Genomic DNA, 26,185 nt, shown 5'->3' with positions numbered 1-26,185 from the left:
TTATTGCTTGCCAAGATGGATAAATAAACCAAAACCAAAACTCTCAACTAAAATGTTTGGACAATGGACTTCTTTTGCCTGCGTACGAAATATTACCTCAGTGCAGCAGTGGCTTGTGGACTTTAAGTTGTGGGACGTTGGATCTGTCAAAAGTAAAGGAATTGCCACTACAGTACACTTTACATAGAAGTTATAATGTATTATATACATAATTGTACCCGTCCAGTGGTTAATTTCATAACCACGTGGCAGCAGGGATTTCACAGCACAAGCCTAACCCCAAGACTCTCTAATTCCCTCCCTGGTCACCCCTACATCACAGCCTAATGTGAGTAAGAATGATCAGAGTGCTAAAACAGAGCTTTTCTTTATTTCCTCATAATAAAGCATTTTTATTCAGAAACAAAGATAAAACAAAATAAGTTTGATCAATATATAAATGAGAAATTTAGGTTGAGTAGTGAAAATGATTGTCTGTGAAAACTAATATCTAAGCAATGAGTTTATCATACACATAATCCTAAATTAGAGAAATAATGTTAACTGTTACACAGAGCCTGGTGTAGCCCCATTTTTCTTGTAGTAAAGAAAGATGGGTTTTGTTAGGATTAAATAAAGCTGTTTTTAATTATTTTTATACATTGCTATGTGCTCATTAAAGAGTTGGCACTCCATGAAATGAGGGTCAAAAGCTTAATTCAGCTCTATGACTGAATTGAATTATCATGACTGTCATGTAGAAGTGCAGAGGGTTTTGCAAAACATTGTCACAGACAGCCGGGGGCCAGCACGAGAGGTTCGGATCCAAAAGCAGACACCATGAGCTCAGCTGCATTTTACACAAGTGATTTATTAAAGGGTGACAGTGAAAAACAAAACACCCTAATCCTCAGTGAACTAACCTAGTTCAGTTCAATTCAATACTTTGTCCCACCAGGGGAAATTAGTTTAGCTGCAAGGGCAACAATAAGAGTAAACAAAACAATAATAAAAAGGTACAAGACAGTTATTTGCCATTAAGGAGACAGGTTGCAGTGGGGATAAGGGAAATATGGAGTCTTTTGGTATTCCTCACAGGTACTCTAAAACGACGGCCAGAGGTCAAACTCATTGTAAAGTGGATGGTTAAAACAATTAATAGAATAAGCCTTCCCCAGCACATGCTTGTTATAAATAGCCAAAAATCCATCTTGCAAACGCCCTGAGAGTTTGCTGGGAGTTTTTACCAAAAGTCCCAACCAATTCTTGTTCTTCAGAGTCCTGTTACCAAACCAGGCAGCGATACAGAAAGAAAACATATTTAGTAAAACTTTTGTAAAACAAGGACAACATAATAATAATAATGGATTGGATTTATATAGCGCTTTTCAAGGCACCCAAAGCGCTTTACAATACCACTATTCATTCACTCTCACATTCATACACTGGTGGAGGCAAGCTACAGTTGTAGCCACAGCTGCCCTGGGGCAGACTGACAGAAGCGAGGCTGCCATATCGCGCCATCGGCCCTTCTGGCCATTTCAGATAAGACATTAAAAGATCTCATTTTTGATAAAAAGAACAGACTTTGCTGAACTTTTTTGGTACTGGCATCAGCATGAGGTTTAAAACACAGTTTGTGGTCAAGAACAACCCACAGATACTTGTAACTCTCCACAATCCCAATATCAGCAGTTTTAATGATAGTAGGTGATGAGCTATAAGAAGACTCCCTAAAATCAATAATCATGTCTTTTGTTTTTGACACATTTAATGAAAGGAATGCCTTATCACACCAAGCAGCAAAATCTTCTGCAACCGGCCCATGGACTGTCTCGTTTCAATCGTTCTGGCCAACGACGTTGAGGTCAAACAACGTGCGACTGCTCTTGAGTGTCAGTCTGAGGTCCAAGCTGAGCATCTTACTTACTGAGTATCTTATAGAGAGCAGGTTCGATTCTTTCAAGGTTACTGCTGAATTCCACAAGGGGCTCCACAGGGGCTCTGATCTGGTGTTTTTATGAACCACACAGGCCCGGTCAAGCACAGTGGATCCAGCAGGGGAGATAACTGCACCTTCTGGTGCTAATGTATCTTCGGAGATTATCTTACAACTGTCGTGGCTTGTGTTTAGGACAGAGTGCAGGGGATAAAGTTCGATGGATTGTTATAGACAGTCGGAATGCAGACATTTTATGTTTGCAAGAGACAGGGTTGTCCAAACAGGACTTGGGAAAACTCAATTGCCTTAATGCAAGATTTTGGGAGTGGGGGGAATCAACAACTGATCCCAGCACAACTATAGTCAGAAGCACAATACCAGAAGGGGTTGCTGTTCTCTGGGACAAAAAAATAGACCCTGTGATAAAGCCCATTAGATTGGATGTAGACTGGTGTATTGGTATACAATATACACAGAATAATAATAGCTTTATTATTCTTAATGTTTTTACTCCCTATGAATCTTTTGAAAATGAGGAGGAATACCTCAGTAGTCTGGCTTTTATTAATGCATTTATTCAAGATAATGATACTTACAGTATATATGTTGTGGGTGATTTTAATGCCTCTCAGACATCAGTTCTCGGTTTGCTAACCACTTAATCCATTTCTGTGAAGCTAATAATCTTATCCTTTCTATCAAATTGTTACTGCCTCCAGATAGCTACATATACATAAGTGAAGCCTGGCATAGTACATCATGGCTGGACCATTGTATCTGTATAGCTGATGTACATGCAACTTTAGAAAACATGACTATTAAGTATGAGATAACTGTGTCAGACCATATATCTTGTGATTTTACTCTGAATGTGGAACCAATGCCAGCAACAACTGTAAATAATATAGCTAATATTGCTACCAATGTAAAATTAGACTGGCCAGCGTTTAGTGACTCAACGCGAGACTCTGTCTTCAACGCAAAGTCACTAACAAGAATTGAGGCATGGAATGTAAGAACTTTCCTCCAATGCAGGAAACTGGCCCAATTGCTGCTTGAATTCAACTGGTACACAGTACCGGAACACATCAGAGGAGTAGGCATTGTCATGTCCAAGAAGGTGGGGACAGCTCTCGTAGGCTGGAAGTCCGTCAACGACTCACAGCCTGATTTCGCACGAAGATCACGATTGTCCAAGTATATGTTACACTGCCAAATAGACCTTCTACGACCACCTTCATGAAGCCTTACGCGAAATCCCTCACCATGACATAGTCTTGCTTATTGGAGACCTAGACGCAAAGATCAATAAAGAGCGGCGTGGTTTGGAACACTTTATCGGTCCCCACGGTTTGGCCTCTTCAGTTGCAGCCGCTTATCACGTGGCCAGCCCCCTGAACTGTTGAGTCGCCACCCCTCCCCACGAGGCCGACCCCCTGAACTGTTGAGTCGCCACCATTCCCCACGAGGCCGGCCCCCTGAACTGTTTCACTTGCCCTCCTGGTCAACCCCCGGAGCTTCTTGGCTTTGGACAATTGAGCAGTCAACCTTCGGGCCGGCCTCCAGAATTGTATTTTTGGACTCTGTTTTGTTTTGTTTTTGCTCGTTGCTCCGACTGCTCCAGTCGTGCTCCATGTTCCCTGTGTTTAGTGTCAAGTCCACATCTGTGTTATTCTTCCTGTTTTACTTTGACAGTCCCTTGTCTGAGTGTGTCTAGTTTTGCTTCACCCTGGTGTCATCATGTTGATTGCTCCCAGCTGTGCTCCCCTCATGTGTCTCATTTCCCTCAGTTTATTTTAGCTCTGTGTTTCTCTCTGTCAGTTTCACGTTGTCCCCTCACCATGCTGTGTTTTTCTCCTGTGTTCCCTGAGATCTCTGTCCCTAGTTTCCAGGTTTCCCAGTCACGGTATTACAGAGTTTTTAGTTTATTTTTGTGAAAATTATTCAACTGCTATAAAGCAGCCTCTTTGAGTTTATTCCTCCGTTGAGTGTCTTGCGTTTGGGTCCTACATCCTGCCTACCACATAGCCATACCCTGACTAAAAGTAAGATTATTCTTTTGTTGTATTTCAACACTTCTGTTTCATCAAAGCAATTTTTTTTTCTGTTTGGGAGTTACACATTTTACAGATTTCAAAAATTTTGAGAAAATGTAAATTATGTCAACCAGCAATACTTTTAGCACTGCCTAGTATTGAAATCTTGTATCAAGCAAATCTAAATTGTGTCTATGTTCTATATTTGTGGGTGTGAAATTGCACTACTTGCATTCTCTCACTACTGCAGAAGACTATTTTCATATACAGCCAGATCACCCATCATAACAGTGTGGTGCTGAAGAAACTAGTTTCCAAGCATTTAGAATTTGTCTTTTTGCAGACATTGTACCAACCAATTGTCCACAATCATAACAAACAATTTTAGCTCAGGCCTCCATGTTTCCATGAATTCCTGAGATATACATACTCTTGTGTCACAAATGCATGTCATGGCACCACCAGTTACACAAAAAGCCTACATGTCATCTTTTGTAGTTTTCAAATAAATATGTGATATTTAATAGCAGTTTTTACTCTACATTAGGCATACATTTTTGAAGTACTCTTTCCAAATTCAGACAGCTTTGAGTTAGAGTATGAAATCTTTTGGTTTCAAAGTCTTAAAACTATAGTAAAAGGGTTTTTATTCACCATTCACTGAGACAAATCAGTGACTGACTTTCCATTTTTGACCGAAAGCTTTTAATAATTTTACTTTACTTTGTATTTTGTGGGCATAACTTATGAAATATGCCTTAACTGTTTTGATAACTGCATTAACTGTGGTGAGAATGAACTTGCTCGTGTGAGAACAGCACCAAAGAAATCCATAAAAATTGTAATTTAAATATCTATTATATTTGTACTATACAGTAGGTGCTATGCTATGTTAAATAATTTAAACAATTTGTTCTTGTTTTACCAAAGCATGCTCTTAAGTTGTTAATTATTTCACACTCACACTGGAAACTTGAACATGTCTCCACCTTCAAAGGAAGAGAATGACTCTCTGTATTCCCTCAAACAGGTTGGATTTTAAATGACTTTCCCTCTATGAACACAGTGTCTCTAGTTACAAACTATGTTTATTTGCCAAATCTACTGTTATTTAAAGGATGTTTTGGAGGCCAGTGAGGACAATGGCAATGTCCAAAATGTTTCTGCTGAACTGAAACAGCCACACACTGATGGAGTGGAATACAAATTCATCGACCAATAGTAGTGCTGACAGTAATGCCGAAGAGGATTTTTTTCAAATGCTCTTTGCCACAGCAACCATTTTGGGGTTTTTTTTGTCATTGATCAGAAAGAATGGCCAAAAAAAAAACAAAAAACAACACAGAAAGGGAGGCTTTTCCAAGGTCTGCAGTGGACTAATGTTATAGCCACTGGCATAAAGTCAGTACACCCCTTTTGCATTTTGGTATTTAAGAGGCAGAGCATCAAAACCAGTCAGTCAAGGACTAAGGCACCTGTATTCTCTTGTACGGCATATTGCCGTATTCAGGATTGTCCAGTGACTATGAAAGTGGTGAGAAACAATAAAAAAAACCCTGAAGTGTTTTCCCAGGAGGTGAGGTGTGCCACAACACAAAAGAACTGAAAACAAGATGTGGTGCGTGGAGAGTCCAGAAATGTCATAGTGGAAAAACTGGAACCCAAATTACCACAAAGTCTTTACCTGGATTCTCATCCTAAAATCCCAGAACAAGAAGCAGAGTGTTGGGATGAGGCGCCATCAAAAGATGTCATTTAAAATATTTCATGGTCACACAGAACAAAAAAAAAAAAGAAAAAAGACCTCATTCAAATGAGATGGCCAAGTATTCATAGACAGACAGCAAGGATTTCCAAATGAAGTCCTTCAAAGCGTGCTCCTGCATCCTAAGGGGATAAACACTCTTTCAGTTTTTTACTAGAGGTGCAAAGAAGTCATTGTTTCCTTTGATGCGACAGCAAGAATTATCTGTAAAGATAATTCTTCTGCTACTCCGCACTATGTCTGTGAAGTCATCGTGAGAAATCCATTCAAGGGATCATCACCACTACCAGTTGCAACATATGTGACATGTGACCACACTACTGTGTCTGTGACATATTTTCTTCAGGCTTTTCAAAAAGAGATTATAGGATGTATAGAAGTAGGACAAACAAAAGGCCAGTGATGATTATATGTGATGGCTCTCTTGTGCTTCTACAGTCCATTTCAATAACATTCTGCAGAGTAGCTTTGGAAGACCTTCTGGAGAGATACTTTCAGCTTATCACTGGACAGAGACACAGACAACTTTGATATACTCATTCTCTCTTTTGGATGAACTGATGCTACATGTCTTATATCATAGTCCCAAAAAAAATTTAGGAGTCAACAACACATACATAAAGACCTTATGTCCCAATTCCTAAGCCACATTTGAAGGCCAATTACGTCACAGCCAGACTCCCAATTCGAGGGCTTCTCCAAATGCATCCTTCATTTCCCTGGATTTGAAGGATGGGTCGGGTGTATCTTTCGTGGCCCAGTCTATCCCAGAATTTATAGTGCGGCCCAGTCAATTCACTTTCCAACAATGGCGGCAGCTACGGAAGCGGTAGAAGGGGCGGCAGAGGACAATTACATTTTTAAATTTGAAATACATATGTTAAGGTCGAGGGTTCTTTTGTTTTTTTTTTTACAGTCATTAGACTTACGTGACTGTAGATCAGGGGTGGGCAATTCCAGGCCTCAAGGGCCGGTGTCCTGCAGGTTTTAGATCTCAACTTGGGTCAACACACCTGAATCTGTTAGGATGCCTGGGTCGTTGACCCAGGGTTTTTGAGTTTATTATATTATTTATACTTTCTAGTCTTTGGTTTCTTTGAGTTCTGTCTTATGGTTTATGTCTCTGTCCTCTCTAGTTGCTCTGTCTCCCCTGTCACCTGTATCCCCTTGTCTAGTTCGCGTCTCTGTGTATCCTTAGTTGCTATATCCCCGTGTCCAGTCAGTGTCTGTGTCTGCCCTGGTCCCACGTCTCTGTTCCCTCTGTTGCAGTGCGTGCGAGTCTGTGTCATGTTTCCTGTTTTATTTTGAAGGTCCTTGTCTGAGGTTAATGTATCTAGTTTCGCTTCCCCTTGTCTCGTTAGGCCTGATTTGCCCCAGCTGTGTTTCCCTCCTGTTACCCATTCCCTGATTGCTCCCTCTGTGTATTTAAGCCCTGTGTTTCTCTGTGTCGCGATCTACCGTTTATGTTGCTGTGTGTTTTGTCTGCCTGTATAAGTTATTTGGATTCTTACTTTTGTTCTGTTTGAGTTCAGCATTAAAGCTGTTTCAGTTTACGTTTGTCTCTGGAGTCTGCACCTTGGGTCCTTTTCCTGCCTGCACACAGCCATCACATAACAGAAGATCGCAACCAGAACATGGACCCCGCAGATTCTTTTTCCTCGGAGTTCAACGGCGAGATGATGCGGATGGTGAGTCTGCTCGACCGCATTGCCCAGTCACAGGATATACGGACTATGGCAGTCGGGCTAAGTGCAGTAGATGCCATCATTCGTCATAACCCTCAGCTTTCTCAGTTTGCTAAGGACACTAAGTTGGATGGCACCATTACTGCCTGGAGAGAGCAAGTCAAGGCTGGAGAGCTTGCTCTCTCACTCACTACATCTTCCCCACCGCTGCCCCAGGACAACACACACTCTCCCCCTCCCCACAACAGCCGGGTTCTCGTTCGCCTGCCTTTTTCCTGGCGGCTATGTGGTCGGAGGATGAGGAGGTGGTCTCTTTTTCTCCACCGGTTCTTGTTTCCTCATCCCAAAGGAAACTGCGTTCAGGCCGCCGCCACTCCAGAACCGTTGAACAAACTCCTCTCGGGGGAGACGGTGACTGTTTATTGCACACTCCATTTGAGCATTCTGACTCTGGACATTCTGACATCGCACCCACTGTGAGTAACATTGTGTTTCACTCTGAGGAATCTGTTTCACCTGAGCCAGCTAATACAGAGACTGTTAGCAAAGTTGCTTCTTTGGATTGCAGAACAGATGACTGGAAAACTAAACCTGGTCCTGCTGGAGGGTCCGAGGGGTCCGTCCGGCCTTCATCTGTTGGTCCCGCTGGGGGTTCTGGAGAACCGCTCCAGCCGTCTTGAGTCTCCACTGGAGGGTCTGAGTGGCCCGTTCAGCCTTCTGTCTCCGCTGGAGGGTCCGAGGGACTGCTCAAGCCGTCGCCTGCAGCGCCAGCCTCAGCGGCTCCCAAGCCGTCGCCTGCAGCGCCAGCCTCAGCGGCTCCCAAGCCGTCGCCTGCAGCGCCAGCCTCAGCGGCTCCCAAGCCGTCGCCTGCAGCGCCAGCCTCAGCGGCTCCCAAGCCGTCGCCTGCAGCACCAGCCTCACTCCGTCTAGCTTTGTTTGCGCCTGAGGTCCCCATGCTGTCCTGTTCGGCCGCTTTCCAGGCCGATGACTGGACGTCGTTGCCGTCATGGACGGCTCCCTGAACTACGTCGCCGCCGGTGCCTCCCGCCCGGCCGGCCTCCTGATTTGCGCCGTCGCCGCCTCCCGCCTGCCCGGCCCCCTGAACTGTTTTCTGGGCTCTTGGGCTGTCAGCCTCCGGGCCGCCCCCCTGAACTGCCCAGGTTTGGACTATCGTGCCGTCAGCCTCCGGGCCGGCCCCCTGACCTTTGTGTGAACTGTTTTTCCTGGCCGCCTGCCCCTGTCATGAGCGTGTGTTTTATGTTGCTTTCCGGCCTCCGGTGTTTGCACTTTTTTTTTTTTTTTTGTTTCTGGCTCTTTGTTTGGTTTGTTTTGAGCCCTCCATCCTGTTTCCCCCACCGCCCACCCTGGTTGGGTTGTTTTTTTTGTTTTGGTGTTTCGGTTTGGGCTGTCTGGGAGCCAGCCCTTTAGGGGGGGGGGGGGGGTACTGTTAGGATGCCTGGGTCGTTGACCCAGGGTTTTTGAGTTTATTATATTATTTATACTTTCTAGTCTTTGGTTTCTTTGAGTTCTGTCTTATGGTTTATGTCTCTGTCCTCTCTAGTTGCTCTGTCTCCCCTGTCACCTGTATCCCCTTGTCTAGTTCGCGTCTCTGTGTATCCTTAGTTGCTATATCCCCGTGTCCAGTCAGTGTCTGTCTGCCCTGGTCCCACGTCTCTGTTCCCTCTGTTGCAGTGCGTGAGAGTCTGTGTCATGTTTCCTGTTTTATTTTGAAGGTCCTTGTCTGAGGTTAATGTATCTAGTTTCGCTTCCCCTTGTCTCGTTAGGCCTGATTTGCCCCAGCTGTGTTTCCCTCCTGTTACCCATTCCCTGATTGCTCCCTCTGTGTATTTAAGCCCTGTGTTTCTGTGTCGCGATCTACCGTTTATGTTGCTGTGTGTTTTGTCTGCCTGTATAAGTTATTTGGATTCTTACTTTTGTTCTGTTTGAGTTTAGCATTAAAGCTGTTTCAGTTTACGTTTGTCTCTGGAGTCTGCACCTTGGGTCCTTTTCCTGCCTGCACACAGCTGTCACATAACAGAATCACATGATTAGTTTGTTACCAGGCCTCTGGAGAACTTCAGGACATGTTGAGGATCTAATTTTGTGTTGGTTCAAGGACACATCTAAAACCTGCAGGGACACCGGCCCTCGAGGCCTGGAGTTGCCCACCCCCTCCCTCTGCCAGGTGTAGCATCCCTGCTCAGCCATATAAGAATGGTAATATATCACAGGACCACCTGTTCAAAACATCAACCTTGTATGTAAGGGAAAGAAGACAAAGCTATTGCTGTAGTTTTTGATGATCTGTTACATCCCTCAAAATTCTAATAAATCACCATAGAAATTGTAGTAAAATATTTTCTGTCATTGTACTGCTTTAATCATACATCGGAATTTAAATTAGTAGCTTTGTCACTTGACTGTATATTGGCAATGACTGTACTTTCATAAAGATGTCACAGACAGGAAAATATTAGGAAATGTTGTGGGTAATGATAACCACCATGACAGGCTATCATGTCACAAAGTAACATACATCAATATACTGCCAAATTGTACAACTGGAGCTCACTGAAATACAGTGAAATTTGATTATGTTGGTCCTTAAAGTTTGACTGTTTCACTTGTGCTGATAGGATGGCCCAAGCTTTGCATCTACCAATGGCAGTGCTGAATGCACAGGTAACAAAGCTCTGTATTACCATACATTTTGCTTTTTTCCTTCATACATTTTGCTTTTTTTCCTTCATACATTTTGCTTTTTTCCTTCATACATTTTGCTTTTTTCCTTCATACATTTTGCTTTTTTCCTTCATTGTTGGTAAAACTGTAAATTGGCTTCTGTCATTTTTAAATTGCAAATTGTACAATTGGTTCCAAACCTGAATATATCAAATAAATGCGGTTATAATTCTCATTGAGGTAGAACTGCAAATCACCAGAGAAATGAAAAGCTACAATTCAGATGTGTCTTCAGCAGATACTCTGCTGTCACTGTAGGTAAATAACATGAAATAATAAAAAAAAAAATTTGTTAGAAATAAATTTATTTGGTGTAAGTAGAGGTTGTGCAACAACTATTCTTTTCCAATAAATTCAGCCTTTCAAGTGTTTAGGCTATTTTAAGGCAAAACTCAATAGATTGTAAATTAAACACGTTGCTCAAAGACAGTCTCAACTTGCTATTGTTAGTTCATCTTGAACCAAGTCAAAATTTTTAATTTTGCAGTTGCTGATGGGACAGATGCCTTTAACCCTGCACACAAGAAAGAGGTAGGATGTCTCATCTTTCTTTGGTTCTTAAAATGGACCAGTAAACCAGCTGTGCACTTAAACAGCTGTGATAGACATTGCACATTGTTAATGCTGACATATTCACTTTACATTATTATTTAAGGAGCAGTTTAGGGTTGTTTGAGTTCTCATCTACACCTTACACAGCTGTCAAGCCAATATTGCAATTAATAATCCATTAATATTGAAATTTTCACTATTCAGTGTACATCATGCTAGAATGACTAAGAATGATTGCTGAAAATATCACATGCACACATTATGTTTTTGCCGTTGAAAATAAACATTCTGGGATTGTTTGATGTGTAATATGTACAGTTCGTTCATCTTAAAGCAAAGGTTAGACTGCAGTGTGTTTAGACTGTTAAATTGGTAGAAGGATTAAGTAGGCAAACTCCTCCAGTTTGGACCTCAATATAAAAGGTAGTAAATTAGTTTATGCACTGCAGATACATATTCATGATTTCTGATGTGATAAATATTCTTAGCATTTGTTTTCATGATTGGGTCCATATATTTTATTTATGTCAATATATGTACATCTTGTGATGTGAGAGCTAAGTGGAATCAAATTGTGGCCTTGATTTTTATGTTTTTTCTTAATTTTAATTTTAAAAAAAATTACAAATGTCAGCCACATTAAAATGTTTGAGGACAACGTTAAAAACAAATCATTCATTGTAATACAGTTGTTTAAATACAAGGTATGATTAGGCCTTGTCTCAGCAGTAAGGCTTCTTTTCGTACCTAGGCTTTTTGCTGTTTGTCATTCCCTCTTTGTTCTGTCTTGTCTCTCCACTACTATCTAATAAAGCAAAAAACAATAAAACAAGGGTTTTGATTTATTTCTTTGTTTGCAGGTTCAAAGTCGTGGCTTGCCTCGCCTCCAGAAACTCAGGAGACATAGTGTATGTGAGCAACGCTACGAGAGGGCACATAGTAAAAAGTTAAACGACCAGAGGGAGAGGACCTTGTTTCTACACCGTAGCCTCAATACGAAGGTTAGTTGTACTACTTCTTCTTTTGGATCCTCCTTTTAGGGGTCGCCACAGCGGATCATCTGCCTCCATCTCACTCTATCCCTAACATCCTGCTGTCACACGCTCTTGACTTGTTAGCACATCTCCATTTCTGTCTTTAATCAGCCTAACCTGCTGCGCATCCTTTCCAGCTCGATCTCTGTCTAGCCAATCAGTACAAGTCCTTCCTTCGATCCTCACATACAACTCACTATAAGCCTTTTTCTTCATCTTTGCCACCTCTCTCTTGGCTGTACTCCCAATGCTCATGTCTACTTCCTTAATCTCTCTGACTATCACACTTTTTCTTTGCCAACCTCTTCATTTGGACATTTTCCTGTACTTCACAATACCATCAGGTTTCCTGTCATCTTTTCTCTGTCTAGAGGATACCCCAAGCGCTTTCTTGGCCGTTGCCCTCCCACTTCAGCTGTACTTTCCCAGTCATCTGGTAACTCTTCTATACTGCCCAACGCCTGTCTCAGCTCCGTCATGAACAACTGTCTTCCTTCCTCACTTTCCACCATTTAATTTTTGCCTCTGCCTTCACTTGCTTCTTTCTCGTTACGTCTGTCACGGGGTGAAACGGGACAAGTTATTTTGAGTTTTTACTGTGCATGTTTTATCTGTTTAATATTTTAATATTGTATATTGGGTTTGTTTGTATGAGTTCTATTGCATGTTTTTATCTTATTTAATTGAACAACTGTCCTGTAAAGACTCCACCCCTATCTGATTACTAACTTGATTTCACCTGAGAGGTACCAGAGAGGCCAATAAGAGGGCTGGGTAGATGACAGAAAAGGGCGCTTTTTGAGGACGAATGAGGAAGGAAAGCTTTGCTTTGAGGAGTTGCGCTGAAAGGCCAGAGGCTGAGCGCCTCGGCTTCGGGCTGGAGGCTCGAAGCGGAAGGGAAGAAAGAGAGTGACCGGAGTGACTGAGAAGCCGAGCCAGCGATATGGAGAGAAGGCTTGGGCTGTAGAGCTGTGATTGACGGCTGCGCTTGAAGGCTAGAGGCTGAGGGCCTCGGCTTCGGGCTGGAGGCTCGAGACGGATGAGACCGGGGAGAGCACCAGCAGGAGCACCAGCGCGCAGAGAGCGACAGTACCAGCGCGGAGAGCGGAGACAGCCCCAGCGGAGGCTACGAGACGGCTGTGCCGATTTCCAGTTTTAAAGAAGTGGCGGGCGGAGTTAAGAGCTCTGCCCACCCGGGGTAAGTCTCTGACTTATCCCTTTTTATGAAGTAAACCTGTCTGGAAAGAATAGTGACTGCCGCTTCCTCTCCTTCTTCAGCACATCAGGACGTGAGTGCGAGAGGGAGGCGAGGACTCCGCTGGTTCCTTTGGTTATACCACTTGCTGGATTTCTTAGCTCCCTGGGACTTTTAGGTCGTGGCGCAGGCCACTGGACTTTTAATATTGTGTTTTATTAACTTTTATTGTGCTACCCCTTGGCCAAGGTTGTTTTAATTCGTTTTACATTTTTAACTATTTAAATATAATAAATTATATTTTAATTATACAGTTTTTAATGTGTGCTTTCCCTTGGCGGCTCCACTGCTCAATCCGTTTGAAGGTTTCCTTCCTTCGCACAAAACCACTGTGGAAGTAAAACCAGCCTTCCGCCTCCGTTACACGTCCAACTTCATCCTACAGACTGCCATATGATGCCGCTTAGCTACATTCTCCCCTGACACCACCTTACAGTCTCTTATGCACCTTCTGCACACTTGTGTGCACCTATCTTCACTCTCATACATCACAATATGTTCCTCCCTCTTCTTGAAGTATGAGTTAACCACAGCCACTTCCATTCTTTTGGCAAAATCCACCAACATTTGTTCTTCTGCATTTCTATCCTTAACACAATACCTAACCAACCATACCTAACTCCTCATCACCTGTTTTCTTCAACTACATGTCCATTGAAATCTACTCTAATCACCAGTCTCTCATTCCTAGTAAAACTCTCTACTACTTCATCTCACTCACTCCAGAACTCCTCTTTCTCATCTACCTGACATCCAACCTGTGGGACATACACACTGACAACATTCAACATAGCCTCTCTCTTCAGCTCTACCACATTATTCACATACTCTTCCTTCAGGATTACCCGTACTCCATTTCTCTTCCTATGAACACCCTGGTAGAACAGCTTGAATCCACCTCCAATGCTCCTGGCTTTGCTTCCCTTGCACCTGGGCTCCTGCACACACAATTAATCTACCTTCCTTCTTTCCATCATGACTTCCAGCTCTCTCCCTTTACCACTTATAGTCCCTAGAGTCCGTACTCCCACCCCCCTGTGGCTGAGTTTTACTACATCTTCTAATAATGTACTTTAGACAAAATGGTGTAATGCTGAAATATTTCCTTTTTTTTTCCTGTCATGGTAAAGATTATTTCTGGCTTCAGCTGCAGTGTCTTAGCTTTGTAAGACTTTTTCCAGGTTCTAACAAAGAAAATAAATACAGTGGTTTGAGCTGAAGGAGAGGAGGTTGTCTGATATGTGTACTTATTGATTAAGGTATATTACATCTTGCAGTAGTATAGCTTAGATGTGCTACTCTGAGTCACACAGAAGATGATTTTCATACGCTACAGTATGATTTTATTGCTTCACTTGCTTAGGTTGAGGAAGGTGAACATAGTAGTGTATTGTGGTGACAGCTTGTCAGACTGCTGATAATAAAGTGTGCGGTTAAGAATGGTGCTTTATGTACAGTGCAGAAGCACAAGGAGAAAGTAGTTTTATGATAACTCAACATGCTAAACAGTGTAATACTCAGCAAGGTCTTTCCACCCTGCCGGAAAGTGTGATCCTTTCACAATGACAAAAACAAACAAACTCTTGTTTGGAGTTTATATTTTGCTGGCCAAATCAAAACTGTGACCCATCTTATCTGAAATTGACAACAATTGTGATATTGCTAGAGCAACTGCTGCAAAAATGCATTAACACATTTACAAATCTGTGTTGTAGCAATAATTATTCTGGAATTTATATTAATCTGTAATTGTTATTTGTATCTTTTTCTGTTTACTTTTCAGATGGAACAGCAGTTGTCCAGTGACAGCAACAGTACCATTATCATTAAACCCACTTCAGCTGATTCTGACATGGATACAAGTGTACCTGAGCTCAGAAGGACAGACAGTGTTATTGTAAGTTTATTCGTACAACTCCACAACAGATCTCAGATTCTTGTGCACAGAGCACAAAGTGAATAGATGGTAACAGTCAAATTTAAAACTAACAACTAAGTGTTGTGAAAAAAAAAAAATTACAATAACTATCCTGTACAATCATGTCACCTTCTTGGATTAAGAGCAAGCCTTTTTTTTTTTTTGGTGCTGGGAAGAAGGTGGGGGTTGAACACTCGGGGCGGGATGGCTGCTGCCTCCCTTGCATTGCCCTAATGATGTCCTCGTATCATGGCATTACGTAACGTGTTCTCCAGTAAAGTTTAGTCAGCCGAGTTGTGTGTGTGTGTGCAGGACTTGTGCATGTTTCTGTGTGTAGATGTACACTGGCAACACAGCTGGAGTTAACTGCTCATCGAAATATGACATCAATTAGCTCAGGCCACTGAAAGCACAGATAACAAATACAACCTGGCAATAAATAAGTAAATAAATAAAGATTTTTAACAGAAAACAAAAATAGTAAAGCTCTTCTATTATTGTCAATACTGTTTACTTCAAGGATTGGCCAGTAGAGGGTGACTCCTCTGGTGTTAAAGAAAGAAAGAGTAGATTGACTTTTTTTTTTTTTTTTTTTTTTTTGCGCCTGTCCCGTTTGGCTCTTTTGCCATCAGAATTGTTGCCTAAAGGCAAAGAAAGATGCCCAACGGATTTACTTTACCAAATTGACCATCCCAGCCTTGCCGTAATGGTCCATTTGATTCACCTTTTATTTGAGCAAGCCTTGATAGAACGACTGTAAGCTTGAGACAAGGGGTTTCTCATTTATCAATATTGTCAGGGACACTGATGTTTAATGTCTTTTCTAGTGTCTGAAGTTCAGAGGTTTTAGTGCTTCAAGTTAAAAGGTTTTCAAGGTGTTACAGCTACAGTAATAACAGCAGTTTAAATTCAATTAGCATTGCATTTGCATAGGTAGTAATGTATGATTGCATTTAGTTTGCAATAAAAGATTAAGGAATAGCTTAAAGTACGTAATGACTTAAAATGAATCAACTGTATATTCTGTATGTTCTCATAAAAGGTGATACATGTTATTTTTAAGCCTACTTATATTTTATCTGTGACACATTTTAAAGTCTCTTTTGTGTAGTGAGGCAACAGGATTCTTCATTGTGATAGGATCGTTTGGATCATTATTTCTTGTGAGGTGGTTCCAAAATGCCCATTTTATTGTTTATGCGCTATGACTAAAAATTATTTCTTTGAATTTGACAAAAGGAGCTCAACAACTGACTGTCATGCTTTTGTCGCCTACTAATTAAGCATTTGTCAGTCTCATCCCCTGACAATCCTAAAATGCAATGCACTACTAAAAGCTTCAGTTTACCTGGAACACAGTAGATGAGTAGATATTATTCTACCTTACAATCATAAAACAATGTTCTTCAAAGGTTATTGGTCCAGGTAAAAAATTATATCATATATTTAAATAAAGAAAATCAATTTCTATAAACATTAGTGTGTATATATACAAAAAGAAAACGAAGTTCAGCAATTTCCTAGAAACAGTGTTAGCTTAGAGATTACATTGTCCCAGATGTTTAAAACTAACCTAAGTGACTGTTAATGAGTGTGACACCACAGCTGTATTGACAGTCTTTGGGTAATGACAGCATATCCAGACAAAGCCACCCAGGGGTGTTTGGTAAATGTGATGCAGCAGAGGAAAGATTACTTAATATGACTAGTTCAAATTAAGTTGTGACATGTGTGGTACGGTAAATGGTATTAATACCACTGTCAATACCAGTACAGCTGTTACAACTACTACTGTACTACCTCTGGTCTTTAAATGCTTGTGTGAGTGGAAAAATTTAACTATTTTCTTTCTTTCTTTTTTTAGCTTACCAGACAAATGCTTGGATGCCCATCTATATCAAGTCCTGACATCAGTGAGGAAGAATATGCTCCTCAAACTGCTGAAGAAAGTGACAGTTCTGCAGAAAGTATCATACGACACAAAAGTAAGAAGAAAAAAGCACGGAAAACTACTTCAGGTAACTCTCAGGAAGATGTCCGACAACTGAAGAGAAGGTGTACCCTAACTCAATGCAATTCCTCAAATTCAAATGCTGCAGAAGACACAAACACATCTGCTTCATTTGATGACACCAGAGAGTCCTCTTCACCTGATTGTTCTCATGTGACGGTTATGACACTAAGGAAGAAGAAACATGGTGGCTGATTGCACAACAAAAAGTTCTACTGTAAGTTTTGCTGTAAACCTTTCAGCAAGATGGCACGCCATTTGCAATCAAAACACAAAGATAAACCAGAAGTGGCAAAAGCAATGGCTTTCCAAGTAGGGTCTAAAGAGCAGAAAATACAGTTGAGTTTATTAAGAAATCAAGGGAACAGTGCCCACAATAATGAGGTGATTAAAAAAGGACAAGGAACGCTGATACCTCGTCAACAATCTAGTGTACCTGTGAAAGCCAGTGATTACTTGCACTGTATTAATTGTCAGGGTTGCTTCAAGAGAAGGTCACTATGGAGGCACATGCAGAGATGTCATCTCAGCAGTAAGGTCAAAGCTTTAAGGCCAGGAACATCTACAGTCCAGGCTCCATGTAAATATGCAGAGCCAGTCCCAGACAGTGTCAATGCACAATTTTGGAAATTGGTACAAGTCATGCATGATGATGAGATAACAAATGTTGTCCGCACAGAGAGTTGCATACTGAAATTTGGGGAGCATCTTTTCAATTAGCATTGGCATGATGTCACTAAACATGATTATATCGGACAGAAAAATGGCAAGTTGAAAATGGTGTCTGATTTTTTTTGCGAGATCTCGCAAAAGTTTTAGCCGCATTCTTCGGACGCCGGCTCGAAGCCGACCAGGAGGTCGAGGCACGATGTGCCGGGAAAGCGGTGTTCCTCCCGGCTGTAGTAGGTCTCGACCTCCTGTTAGCTCGAAGCTAACGGGAAGAATGCGGCTAAAACTTTTGCGAGATCCCGAGTTTGTTTTGCGAGATCTCGCAAGAGTCCATCTTAATTTTTTTTTTTTCTCTCATGTCCCCTGCGGGGCTCCGTAAAAGGCAAACGTGGAAGAAAAGTCCCCATACTCCTCACACCTGATATGATGACATCAATGGATTTGCTCGTGAACACTCGCTGAAATTGTGAAGTATTAGATGAAAATCCTTTCATGTTTGCGAGACCGAAAGCACTTACTCACATCAGAGGGTCAGATGTTGTTCGACAGATCACGCAGAGCTGTGGAGCAAAACAACCAGAAGTGTTGTGCTCTACCAAATTAAGGAAGCACATGGCCACCATGTCCAAGATCCTTAACTTAAAAGACAATGAAATGGATAATCTGGCAGACTTCCTTGGCCATGATATTCGAGTGCATCGCGAATATTACCGACTGCCTGAAGGGACGTTACAGCTGGCCAAGATAAGCAAAGTCCTTATGGCCATGGAACGAGGACAGCTGTCAGATTTCAAAGGAAGAAATCTTGATCCACAAGGTAAAAAAAAAAACAAAGTGTTAATAAATTGTGTATTTAAAATCGAAGTATTTCAAAAATCATGCAGTATTATGCAGATGGCCCATGAGGGATGAGAGCTCCCATTGGTGTAGAGTAGCTAAGACTGTGCGTCCGTAAGCACGGTGGATGATAAGTTCTGTTCTTCTACACTGTCTACAAATGTTTTATTACTCATGAAAGGAGCTTCTTTCTGAGGAAAATTGGTAGGAGGCCTCAAATAGGAGACTGAAAAGGGCTCATTTGTAATAAGCCTTTTCAGGTCATCTGTGAAATGAAACCCACCTGGTGGATACATTTGTGTTCTACCAACTTTCTGCAGACTGAAGAAACACTCTGGCAGAGTAATAAAACACTTTAACCTAACAAGAAGTTCAATTGATGCAGTTTCTAGAAAACTTTATCTGGATGACTGACAACCTTCAGACAAATACGTATACAGAGCTTTAACTACAGCTATCCTCCTCTCCCTATACCCTATTGTGTGATACTTCTTAACATTGCTTAGGAGCAGTCGTAATGGTTGCTGTGTTTCCCAGAGAACGTAGCTGTTGACAGTGATGCATCAAACAGTGAAGATGAGGATAACACGAGTGTGACAGATGCTGCGTCATCTGCTGCTGCACTCTCATCGACAAAATCTTCAGGTATGTTGCTAACTTGTGGATTACTCTGCTGTTGCTAAAGTATTACCATTAACATAAGGGCTATTGCAGGTTAAGTACAAGAAAAAGATACCAGATGTAGGTTGCAGTCATATCATGGATTCATGCTATAACTTGTCAGTCTGTCACAAATGCAGCTGTGGAGGTAATGTCAGAGGTGAAGCTTTTATGCAATGCATTATGGGCATTTTCTTGTACTTATACTTGAGGAATACCAACAAGTACAAAGTATAGTCCAAATGTACCTATAGCTTTTGTTATACTTGTCGACATACTCCAAGTATCAGATCTGGTCATAAGGGGAGTCATGTGATTACACACCAACTTGATGCTCTTCTTTTTGAATAACACGGTTACTGTCTACTTTATTCAGGGGCATCACAAACCACAAGAAGGAAGTGGACTGAAGCAGAAATAAAGGCTGTGGAGAAGACTCTAATGGAGTACATCAGCTCTGGGAAGGTTCCTGGGAAGACAGAGTGTCTTAAATGTATTGAGACTTCACCATTAGCACTGAAAGAGAGACGTTGGGAGGGAGTTAAGTTTTACGTGAAAAACCAAATTAATGCTATATAGTGAGAGTCAGTGAAAACAAGCTAATGTCAAACAAATGGAACATAAACAGCTCCAGTTACAGTTAAAATTTTCTCCTGTTTAGAGAAAAAAAAAAAAAAAAAAAAAAAAAAAAAAAGGATTGTTCATTTCAACCAGGCAATTGTCACGGTGCTGGGTCGGGGACCCAGTGTTCTATCTTTGTTATTATTGCGGGCTCGTGTTATGCTGTGACCCCTCTGTTCTGTGTCCTGTCATCCCTGCCTGTGGGCTCCCTCTGTTCCAGTTTAGTCAGGTCCCTTTGTTAAGCCCATGTCTCTCAGTCTGTCTTCACATGTGTTTTTTCTGTTTTACTTTGAAGTTCTGTGCCTCTTGCTTTGCCCTCGTCTTTGTGATTTGTATCAGCTGTGTTCCTCGTGTGTTCTGACGCTCCTTGTTATTCCCCTGTGTATTTATGTCGGCATCTCCCTCAGTTCCGTGTCGCATCGTACCCTCGCCCTGCTGTGTTTCCGCCCGTGTATCCTGCCTGCTAGTTCCTCAGTTTGTGTTCAGCAATAAAGCTGCTTTTTCAGTTCACTTTCGTCTCCGTGAGTCTGCATTTTGGGTCCACCATTTCCTGCCCATCTACACACAGCCATGACTGCAATGGTACATTAGTATTGAAAAGATTGTTTTCTTTGCTGTTCAGGTTAAGTTTGAGCAGGGAGTTTTCTCTCACATTTAACTGCAACTATATAATTTGCTGTGGACAGAATTAAAGGGTCTGTGAACCCTTTCTATAACCATGCGAGTATAACATGTGACCATACTTGTTTATACTAAATTTTCTTTTCAGTCTATGTGTACCTTTAGGTTTATGCAAGCATGAGATGGAGAATTTGTTTTTGATTGGTGGTGTCTTTTTAAATTATTATTGAATTTGGGAGGCTAATTATAATGATTAGTAGGGGTCTGCAAAATCTAAAATAAATAAAATATTGATAAATTACATTTGGATAATATTGGCCACATTAATCATACAATTAAGGCAAAATTGTTGTACTGAAGTAGTCTTGATTAGGCTGGGGTCTAAAATACCAAAGTGATTAAAACTGTCTTAATGTCTTCTCACATTCACTGTTTTTAAAAAGGGTAGACCACATGAAGCAGAATGTTAAATGTATGAGCACATTATACATATTAAATCTTCAGTATTTTGTATCCCCTTGTGGTATTTTGATATTTCAGTATTTCTTTTTATACTGTATATCTGAAAGATAAGTTGGGAAGCTAAGCTCTTTAGTTGAAACATTTTTTTTTTAAATTGAAAGCAGAGGCCAGTGCACAAATACAAGGGGTAATGACAAAATAACAAAAACAATATAAAAATCAATAAATGAAAATATGTAGCAGACACCATTCTCTGAAATCCAACCAGCACTTGAAAGCTTTTTCATTATACCAGCTTTGATTACTCTGGGTTGTAAACGTGCAACAGTGTCACCTGGTGGTGGTTTGTGAAAAGACAAAAGCTGTGTCCCCCACCAGGTAGAAAAACCTGACAAAAATTGGATTTTGTAAATTTAACAAATTGTGGTACCAAAATAGATGTTTGGGCCCTAAAAAAAAAAAATTAAGAGTTCAAGTTATGCCTTAATAATACCTCTATTACATTCAGAAATGTTGTGTCCCCATGCGTAACCTCCTAGATGGAAGTCCCCACGTGGCTGGAAAAACGTGTATGTGTGTACGGGAGCGCGCCTGAGGCTGTGTGTTTGTGCGCGCTCGTGGGCGAAAATTAGGGCTGGGTATCGTCACTGATTTCTAGAATCAATTCAATTCCGATTCACAAGGTCCCGAATCGATTCGATTTAATTCGATTCGATTTGAATCTGGGAAATTTTGACAGTCAGAAATATTATAATTCAGATCAGTACATTTACATATTTTTGTATCTATTAAAAGGAAGCTGACACACGCAAGACTTTGTCAAAGGTGTGAGCATCACAGCAGAGACCTTTGTGTCAAAGTAGCTGAAGATAAAACACAGAAAAACATGAAGGTGATTTTCCTGGCCTGGGATTTTATAAAAATAATCTGCAGTACATCAAAAACGAAAGAAAACCATTAATCAACACATGAACATTACCTCTGAAGTTACAGCGGTTTTATTAGAGACACGGCTAAGCGTTTTGCATTTTGCTTAATTTTAAAAAGTTTAAATTTGTTCAATATTGAACGGCAGAAATTAGGTTTACTTTTCGGAAGTAAGTAAAAGGGGGGAAAAAAACGTCGGCCGACAGCGCTGTAAACAACGGTAGACTTGTGCGTAACAAGCAAGCAAATAATGCAGAAAAGAGAGAGAGAGAGAGCTGTGCATGAAGTGTGATTTTTATCCTGAAAAGTCAGCAAAAGTCAGAGGGAATTCATGACGATGTTTATGTGAAGCGTAGTTTGGATCTTCTTTTGCTGCTGGTTCGGTCAATATTGTTTGGAGAGAGATAAAAACTAACAGCCATATGATCAGCGCAAAAAGGGCGTAAACACACAGCGCGGACCCGCGGATCAGAATCGGCGAGCTGTCGGCTTTCAGCCCCGACCGTCAGCTGAGAAAGGCGACATCTCACTGATTCTGATCCGCGGGTCCGCGCTGTGTGTTTACGTCTTTGTGCAGAAGCCGTGTACCTGCTCTCATTTACTGTCTTAGCTGTTTGGTGGTTGTTGAAATTTTGTGATCTTTCACCTGAGATTCTGGCATTTCAGGCAAAATAAATTAATATTAAAAAAATCGATTCAGGATTTTAATGAATCGATTTTACGTTATCCAAGCCAGAATCGATTTTAATCGATAAATCGATTATAAAAACCCACCCCTAGTGAAAATGTGTTAAACCATAGTAAAAGTGCTTAGTTAAACTTGTGCTTTTGTAACGTTCAGTATGGCGAGACATACAGGTTGCATGCCTCGGGGCAAAATTTTATTTCAATTTACATGCATTTGTTTAATACGAACAAGGAGATTTAGAATCAAAGTCCGAGTGGCAAAAGACTCTCGCGATCCCACCGCGGCTCCCAGCAAAAAAAACTTCTGAAAAACCCTCAGTTTTTTCTCCAAAAACGCACGGCAAAAAAAAACAACCCTAGAATAACTCCATAAAACTCTTGCGGTTCCCACCCCAACCCTTAGGCAAATAAGCAGGGAAAAACTCCTGAAAAAAAAATCCCTCCGTATTGCTCCAAAAAACGCACAACAAAACAAATAAAAACCCTCTAGAATAACTTGTTAGGGACCCCTCTATTCCCAAAACGTTATATTCCGGCGCCGCTCAGACTGTTTGTGAGTTCGCAAGTGTTAATCATCCTTTTCTAACTACATTCCTTTCCTTTTAACCATTTCTGTCAAAAAGCTTTTCATCTTCAAAATCCATGCAAATAGGGTTTGTTTGACACTTTGAATACACTTTAAAATGTATATAAGCTTGAGTTTAACACTCAGAGCTAAAAGTGTTTTAGTACACTATACTATAACAGCAATCATGGCCTCATCAGGTACCTCATTTCTTACTCTTTGTTCATATAATGCTTATATTTTTACTGTTTTTCCATGTTTTTAAATACTCGTTATTTCTTTTTTAGACTCTGAAATAAGCGTGCTCAACTCTACTCTCGGTGATTCTCGCGATCTAATTGGTAGGTTTGTTTCATTGTTGTTCCCCGTCTTAAAAAGCTAATTGTACAAGAAAAAACAACATTAACCCTCTTTTAACTTATCAAACTTTTTTTTTAGACATCAATGGTTTGGACAACTTTCTTTTTTCGAGCTCACCGAGTTCTTCTCCACCAGTGCTCCAGCGAGCCACAGGCAAGAACATCAGTCTCTCCGCCCGGGAGAGGCAAGACCTGCTCGCTACGCTAGGTCGTCAAACTATTTTAGTTTGTTTCCACCAATAGGTAATGATACTATACTTGGTCCCTTCACACCAAGAAAAGCCAATTATACGTGTTTTAACTTTACTGTGTCTTTCCCCGACAGACATGAGCATGAGGCCGGGGAGATTAGCGCTGATTGGTGCACTGTGACGTACCCAGTGTTGGTCAAGTTACTTGAACAAAGTAATCAGTGACTAATTACCGATTACTTCCCCAAAAAAGTAATCCCGTTACTTTACTGATTACTTATTTTCAAAAGTAATTAATTCTTTAGTTACTTAGTTACTTTTTAAAAACATGATTTACAACCTGAATAGGTGATAAAGCGATAGATCTTTCAGCCCAATTCTACTTTTTCTGCATAATCCATCATACAAAATGTAATGAAATGGAAAAGTCTTTTTAAAATTTGTTTTATTAGTTTTAACCTTTTAACTTTATGCATCAAGCAAAAATGTAATTATATGCAACATTCTCTGACTGGAAGAAATTTGTTTAACATTTAAACTTATTTTCTGCACATTCCAGCACATATTTTTTTTTTTGTTTGTGTGTTTACACTCAGTCTTTCAAATAGATGCAAGTAAAACACAGCAGAAAATAAATAAAATCAAACACTAGTGGTCCTGTTTTCACCTATTTTCACCTGTAAAGCAGGAGTGGCGTAGGCGGAGGTTTACCCTGGTGCAGGTGTGCCGCAACGGTCAGTGGAAGAATCCGCGAGTTTCTCTGTGAGTTTCCCCATTACGTCGCAGCGCACTCTGTGCTTGCTTGGAAGTTTAGTGGGGGGGTTTTCGCTGTAAAAAGAAGTTTTCTTCCCACGCACAACGGACGCTAATGTTTTTGTCACTTTTTACGGAATCAAACTCAAAATAAGGTCAGTACTTCCACGCTTTAAACGCTGCACGCTCATACTCTCTCCCGCACTCGATCCACTGTTGATCTGCACACAGCTGTTGTCACGAACGTCGCACTCGCTTACGTCACTGTCATGAGACATTGTCGCCAAAAAAAATAAAAAAAAAAAAAAAATAAAAAAAAAAAAATCACGGTTTCAGTAACGCAGCGTTCCTACGGGAAAGTAACAGTAATCTAATTACCGTTTTTGCAATAGTAAAACCCTTACTTTACTCGTTACCTGAAAAAAAGTAATCAGATTACAGTAACGCGTTACGCGTTACTGCCCATCTCTGGACGTACCTGGCCAGAGGAAAGGCATCAAGAGACACCGGTACCGACATAGCCGGGGCACGTGCTGGTTTGTATTATTATTGTGGTGGGTACAGATTGTATGTCAGAATTCCTAGTGGGACTTCTGGTCTCTGTGCCATGGTACGTTTAGGTGCACCTCTCGTTTTAATAGGTGGAAAGGGGGTGCGGCTGGGTAAGCCCGGCACCGCTCATCTGACAGCCAGGCGGAGACGCCATGTGTTGGCCAAACAGTCACCAGGATCGTTTGACCTTACAATAGGATCACCAACATATATAGATGCCATTGGGGTTCCTAGGGGTGTGCCTAATGAATTTAAGTCAGTGGACCAAATTGCTGGAGGGTTTGAAAATCACCCAATAATTTCTGCATTCTTTCCAGTAACTCCTAGCAAGAATGTGGATCGTATTAATTATGTGCACTATAATGTCCTGAGACTGGCAAACCTTACCAGGGACGCAGTTGAAGGGCTTGCTGAGCAGTTGGGTCCAACATCTTTAATGGCAGTACAAAATCGGATGGCGTTAGACATGTTGTTGGGGGGAAAAGGGGGGGTTTGCGCGATGTTTGGGGATATGTGTTGCACCTTTATTCCAAATAATACAGCTCCCGATGGCTCTGTGACCCGAGCGCTGGAAGGCCTGAGGACGTTGTCCATCACAATGCATGAGCATTCAGGAGTGGATAACCCGCTGGAAGCATGGATGACCTCTGTCTTTGGGCAATGGAAAAGTTTCATTATGTCAATTTTATCTGCCTTAGGGCAGATAAAAAGGGGGACTTGAAGAAATGTTTAGCTTATTTGAGAGTTTAGAAATGTGTTAGATAGGATGTAGAATTATTGTAGAGACATTGACACTGCCCTGGATGTAATAAAGGCCTGAGTGTGTCATAAACTTAGGAGTAGATTTTTTAGGAGACCCTGCCCCACTTGAACTGAAAGTAAGACAAAAAGGAGTTAATGTTGAGTGGAAATTCCTCAGGGGATATCTGGGTGGGGGTCTCAAAGTTTGTAACTGAATAACTTTGGTCTGGAAGGGAGATGGACTTTTATGACCCCCAGGAAGTCACGTACGCAGAGGTACATACACACGTATATATACACATGCACTTACACACAGGAATGCGCACACGCAGGCACTCACATGCTCGCACACACAAACATGTAAACATAGTGCTTAGTTTTATGGCACCTGGCAGAGGGCTTAGAAGGGGGGGGGTCACATATACAAAACTGTTTAACAGACAGAGTTGAGATCTGCAGAGGAATTCCGGGGTCCTGTACATCTCCCTTCTAGAAGGTGTAATCAATGAGTGTGGATTAATAAAAGTGTTGTGAATTGACTACCGAGTCCCTGTTGTGATATTTTGATACCATGGTAGCATTTACAGGATATTGTTTTATAGTGATATTATACAGGAAAAC

General features: G+C 41.2%; 1 protein-coding gene and 1 long non-coding RNA gene across 2 annotated transcripts; both read left to right on the top strand.

The window, feature by feature from the left end:
- Positions 1-14,735: 14,735 nt before the first annotated feature.
- LOC120730364 lies at positions 14,736-17,307 on the top strand. The gene is made up of 2 exons (XR_005695093.1): positions 14,736-14,887; positions 16,773-17,307. It is a non-coding gene; the product is annotated as an uncharacterized LOC120730364 (long non-coding RNA).
- A 587-nt stretch (positions 17,308-17,894) lies between these two features.
- Positions 17,895-20,209, top strand: LOC120730358. Its single transcript, XM_040026714.1, has 3 exons — positions 17,895-18,405; positions 18,963-19,070; positions 19,462-20,209. The coding sequence occupies exons 1-3, from the start codon at positions 18,081-18,083 to the stop codon at positions 19,662-19,664; spliced, it is 636 nt and encodes a 211-aa protein (XP_039882648.1). The 5' UTR covers positions 17,895-18,080; the 3' UTR covers positions 19,665-20,209.
- Positions 20,210-26,185: the final 5,976 nt, after the last annotated feature.

Source organism: Simochromis diagramma, unplaced genomic scaffold (genome assembly GCF_900408965.1).
Source record: "Simochromis diagramma unplaced genomic scaffold, fSimDia1.1 OVJJ01000746.1, whole genome shotgun sequence".
Taxonomy (NCBI): Eukaryota; Metazoa; Chordata; class Actinopteri; order Cichliformes; family Cichlidae; genus Simochromis; species Simochromis diagramma.
This window is presented reverse-complemented; position numbering and strand designations above follow the sequence as displayed.